The sequence below is a fragment of the Nestor notabilis genome, unplaced genomic scaffold, assembly GCF_000696875.1.
Source record: "Nestor notabilis isolate BGI_N333 unplaced genomic scaffold, ASM69687v1 scaffold26940, whole genome shotgun sequence".
Taxonomy (NCBI): Eukaryota; Metazoa; Chordata; class Aves; order Psittaciformes; family Psittacidae; genus Nestor; species Nestor notabilis.
In genome coordinates, this window is record NW_009911924.1 from 13,832 (window position 1) to 19,434 (window position 5,603).

A 5,603-nucleotide genomic window follows, 5' to 3' on the forward strand; every position below is an offset into this window, starting at 1 on the left:
TTCAAGTCTCCAGAAAGAAGAAAGGCTACATTGTGCACATCAGAGCCAAAAACTCTGCACAAAAATAGGCTTATGTCCTGAGAGTGCTAGGCCTGACCCAGTTCTGATATGTGATGAAAAGTACCACCTCTCAGACCACTGAAAAAGACCAATTCTCAGAACCATGAGGTGCCCACAGCAGCCTCAACCAGCTGCTGCAGTGTGATTACAAGGTGGAAGAGGCCAAATGTACGATGAGTTCATAGGTAGCCATCATGATAGCTGTGTTTGGGATCTGGCGGATCAAGTGAGCCAGGAGCCCTCGGTATAAAGCCAAAGGTCCCTCTTCATGGACCACAAGCTGCAGAGTCTGTATGAAGGAACGGTATCGTGACCCTTCTTCTCGCAACCGTGTCCGAATGACCTCTGGAGAGACAAGGAAGTGATATTAGCAGACTGATCCTATGGGCATGGCACCTCCCATAGAGGGGAACAGAAGCCAGGAGATCGGACTCACCATGTGGATATGCAATGCATGAAGCACATGTTTTGGAGACAGCAGCAGCTCCCATTAGTCCAAAGAAATCATGGCTGTTTGGTGAAAGTGTGAGTGGTGGGGAAAGGGAATGATGGCTGTTTCTCAGCTGCTGTTTCAGTGCTTCATAGATGACAAAGTGGATAATGGTCTCTGACACTCCAACATAGGAGGCAGTGATACCACGGTAAAATCCACGAAGGCCTTCAGTGCGATACACATGCATGGCACACTGAAGAGCATTGCTGGCCATCTCTCCCTTCACCCTGTAAAGATGAGGGAGGGTTAGAAGGGCATACTGCTCCACTGACCTCAAATGCTGTTGTGAACACAACTGTGACTCTTGCCCAGCACACCTTGAAAACCTATCTCCTCATGGCAAGTCACAAAACCCTATGCAACCCTCCCCCCACAAAACCAGTCCTGATTTGACATGGAGCGGCTCTGCGTTGCTAGCCTGCCTTACCTGGCTTCCAGCTGCATCCTGGTTTTCACTAACCAGATAGGATTGGTGAGTGTGGCAGAGGTAATGCCTGCAGAACAGAAGAGGGGAAAATCCATGAGCACCGGGATCACGCTGGCAGTTTGTGAGGAGGTGCTGATCTATCAGCTCTCTGAAGTCTGCTTGGCAAATTGAAGGCATTTGGAACTTGACAACGACCTTGAGCTCCCATGGGAGAAGAGACATTTAGGGGAGACTGTTCTTTTCTCTGCCTCCCCCATTCCAGCCTTTGTCTGCTGGTAATTAGCTTTTCTCCCTCAAACATAACCCTGCTGCAGGTCCTGGTGTTACAAAGAGGAAGGAAACAACAGACTAAACTTGCAAGAGTGGAAGATTTTGTTAGAGAAGTGGAATATATCAAGAGAAATAATACGAGTGGTCTAAATTACAGACTGCCTTGTCCCTCTCACAGCTGAATGGAGCTCTTTTCCTGATAGCAGCTGAAGGGGTAAAGACTTGAAGAGATGAGCCTAAGAAGAACAAAGAGTGAGAAAGCATTATGGTTACCCAAGGAGCTCACTGCTCCACGTGTGGGGGGAGAAAACTTCAGAAGAGAGAGCAGGACTCATGGGAGCAGCAGCGGGGAAGAAATGAAACCTGTTTATGCTTACAGACAGAAGGACCCCTTGACTCTGATTTGAGACAGAAGAGGCTTACCTGCACAGGCTGCTGACAGCATGTGTACTTTCTTGGACTCCGGTACAAGGACAGCATTGAGCCTCTCCTTAACATGAGAATAGGCAGCAAAATATATAGCCCTGGTTGGAAAGAAATGCAGAAGAAGTTACAGCTCACCTATGAGGAGCAGAGACAGCATTGCTGTGTGGGGTCTCTCTCCAGCTTTTCTTACTCCCAGCAAAGGTTTGTCTAACATGACATCAGATACCATTTATACTAGGCCCACAGAAATCACCTTATCTTAAAACTATGACTGGAAGGTTCAGAAAACATCTCTGTGAAGCAGTCCTGTGACCCAATGAGCACAAGGCCCAGACTGCTTCCAGAATGTGGAGCAACAGCTGTCACAGAGGTCCTCTGAAACATGTACAGCACGAGCTATCCTCAAGGAGCAGTACTCACCGGGAAGGAGCAACCCCAACAAGGTTGGGACCCAGACCTCGGAACAGGGATCGCACTCCTTCCTTCTCAACAATGGCCCTACAAAAGGAAACGAGCAGATACATCAGCAGAATAACTAAGCTAGGGCTCTCCTGTTCCTCCTCCTTCGTTCTTCAGTACTTCCTGTAGCATCCTCTCCTCACCTCCTATGTTATCCTTCTCCTGCCCTACTCTCATTTTCCCTCCACCTGCTTTCTCTCTCCTTTAGTCATTTCTTCCTATTTTTGCTGACAACATCACTCTGGGTCTGATCAAACCACTAGCTAAGAAATTTCTCACAGTCCCAAAAGCTCCCTTGCAGACTCAAAGCACTGATCAACTGTGAGAAGTAGTTGTACCCATGCTCTGATCAAACTTCCTACTGTACTTGCAGTTTCCAGATCCTCGGCTGAAAATCCATCTCCCCCTCTTGACTGTGGTCCCTCTCCCCTCACCCAGTGGCCAAACCTTCACCTCCTTGGTGCTAACATGCACACTGTCCCATTCTACTCACCTCAGCAGCTTGAGCACTCCAGGAGATGGTGGTGTGGGGTTCATCAGCCTCACACTCATCCCTGGCAGCTGTATCTCTGAGAGGCACAGAGGCCGCAGTACCAGTTGGGATGACTGTAGTCGTGTCTTCACCACTTCCAGGGGACAGGTCAGGATGGCTCCAGCTGTGCCACCACATCTAGGGCATAACAAGGGCATAATAGCACATGTAAGAATGATCCCTGTGCAGTAACAGGGCAATATTTCTGACCCTGCTCGTCCACAACTTCCAACTCTCTAGGAGAGGAGGTTAGGTTCCCCAGCCTGACCTCCTGCTCTGACATTGATTAACATCATAACGGCTCAGTCTGGGACATCTCCTGGCAGCCTCACCTGAAACCTCACTCAGTATTTGAGACAAACAGTCCCAAGTCCATAAGGACTCAGCAGTCCCTCAGCTCAGAGCTGCTGATCTTTGCATTCAGACTTTCCCAGAGTAAACATTGCTGCTGCCCAAACTCACAGCAATGCCTTCTGCTGAGATCACCAGGCACTGTGCCTGCTTCCCATCTCCCCACAGCAACATCGCCTCAGAGAGGGGCAGCACAACACTCTCCCACCCCACAACCTGCCTATGTTTTCAACCCATAGCCCTACATGTGCAAGGCCCTGTAAGCAAGATGTGTATTTGCTGCCAACAGCCAGGCTTGCCCCAGCCTAACTTGATTAAGGAAAGATGACCCTGACCTTCAGGAGACAGAAGCTATTTTTGGAACTCATGAACCATCACCATCAGTCTAGTCACACCTCAGTAATACCAAAAGAATGCATATCCCCTTTCCCCTTTCTATCACCCACTTCTGCCCCTTCAGATCCTTTGACTGACAACTGTTCTTCTAGAGGATGCTCAGTACCTGAAATACTGTTCTGAGATTAATTTGCATGGAACAGCCATGCAGAAGGCATTGACAAACAGACAGATGTTCCTATCTGCTACAGCCAAACTCGCTTTGTTTCACAAGAGATAGAGGCTTAAGAAAAGCTCACTCTGCTCCAAAGAAAGCAAAGCCAACCAAAGATCTACAAGATATCAGGGAAGAATCAAGTCTATCAACAGAATTACATATGACACTACCGCAGGACAAATGGCTAGAGCTGTGAAGAATGATTTTGAAAAAGTCCATACAGCTCAGTGCACACACACATTGCTCTCACAGCCTTTGCTCCTAGGGCAAAAAGGCTGTGATGCCTTCTGCAGTGAAGTCCAAGAGTTGAAGATCTGGCACCTAGATGGTTATGTAGCTAATGATGCCAGTAACTAGCTAAGCTACTCCATTACACCCATGCTGCTCTGTCAAGCCCTGTGCGGATCTACACAGTGGTGATGACTTGCAGAGCAGCCCACCAGCAGCACTTTCCCTTGGGAGATACAATGAGTGGTGGGAGCCTGGGATTAGGTGGAACATGACAAAAGAACTTAGCTCAGAAGACAACATACAAAGCAAAGAAGCAAACATCCTGGCTCAGGTTCTCTGGATGAACAAGCTGATCAAGCACGGACACAGGGACAGCCTATGTAGCAATTCAGGAGTTGCACGAGGCTTTTACAAAAGCCATGTTGATTCTTCCCATGTACACCATATTCATTCAAGGGTCCAACAGTCCTGTTCTTTTCCACAGTTTCCATTAATTTGCCTGACAAAGACTCCTGACTTACAGGCCTGGTGCTTTCTTGACCAGAAGTGTAGCTGCCAGTTCAGGAGAAGACTGAGTCCAGTGGTGACAGATCAAGATGTCCAAGAAGTCTGAATACAGCAGTTTCAACTTCTTACCTAAAAGCTGAGCACACACTACAATATTTAGAGAAGCAATTGCTTGGTATCCTAAAGATTTTTCTCTCTAACAGTGCATGAGGAAGTACAACTTCATGTAAAGCTTTCATAGTATCTCATTTCTTCCAGAGCATGGTCAGGGTATGAACTTGAACCCATGCCTCCAAGTTTCCTGAATTCAAGTTCCTCAAGCTACTGATATGTATAGAGAATAGAAAAGAAATTTAAAAGCAGTAGTAAGAGTTAAAGAAAGTGTTACTCCTTTGTGTAGTCGTCATTTAATCAGCTTTAAGAGAGGCTGAGGTGAAAGGGGACCTCTGAGCCACTATGACTCAATGGTGAGACTAGGGAGGATTTTTCAGGGAGCAAAGAACACTGACTAAACGAAGCTAAGGAAATAAGGTGTATCAGTTGTTCAAAGCTAGAAGAAATCTCAATTATGATGTCTTTCCATGCACTACATGATGATAGAGCTACTCACAGTGGAAGAAAAGCATAAGGCTCCAAAATTTGTCTGTTTCAGGAGAAATGGAAAATTATTTACTTTCAGCACAGAGATGAGCTTTTTTTTTTTTTTTTTTTCTCAGCCCAGGACTAATGAAAGCAAAATTGAACAAAATCTAGTCAGAACTAACGTTTTAAAATCAGCATGCTCACACACACACACCCCCTCACCTACCATGGCCATAGATATTCAAAATAGTACATTGAGGAGATTTCATACCTACAGATTTCAATGTTTAAGAAATTTAAGCATTCCCCAGAAACTGGGGAAATATACTAAAGAGTTCTTATGTCCACCAGGACTGAAGAAGTGCATTTGTAGCAGTTTGTTCTGCTAAGGTTATACAGTTGTAGGACCTGAGATGATTGCCAGAAGAGAATTACAGAATCAGATCACTATAGACTTACAAGACGCTTTGCATTAATTCATGTTGGGGGGGAGGAGGGAGGTATATTGTTGTGTTTGAGTCTTTTTATGGAACTTGTCAAACAAAAGCTGGATTCAAAAAGAGCAACTACAAAGATATTACCTACTTCAGTTTTCCAAGAAGTGAGTGTGGCATCTCACAAGCACACAGTGAGGGCCTTAACACTCTGGTTGCAGCATAGATGCTAAGTGGATTAAAATCTTTCCCTGCTCTGAAACCAGATGTCAGTGAAG

At 46.1% G+C, this 5,603-nt stretch overlaps 1 protein-coding gene across 1 annotated transcript; it reads right to left on the bottom strand.

Moving 5' to 3' along the window:
- Positions 1-205: 205 nt before the first annotated feature.
- On the bottom strand, positions 206-2,805 carry LOC104399567 (solute carrier family 25 member 33-like; the record flags this gene model as incomplete). The annotated part of the gene is made up of 6 exons (XM_010017069.1): positions 206-405; positions 497-780; positions 981-1,047; positions 1,674-1,774; positions 2,097-2,174; positions 2,629-2,805. Coding segments are annotated over 6 exons (907 nt in total), but the record flags the coding sequence as incomplete, so codon positions are not given.
- Between the last annotated feature and the right edge of the window lie 2,798 nt (positions 2,806-5,603).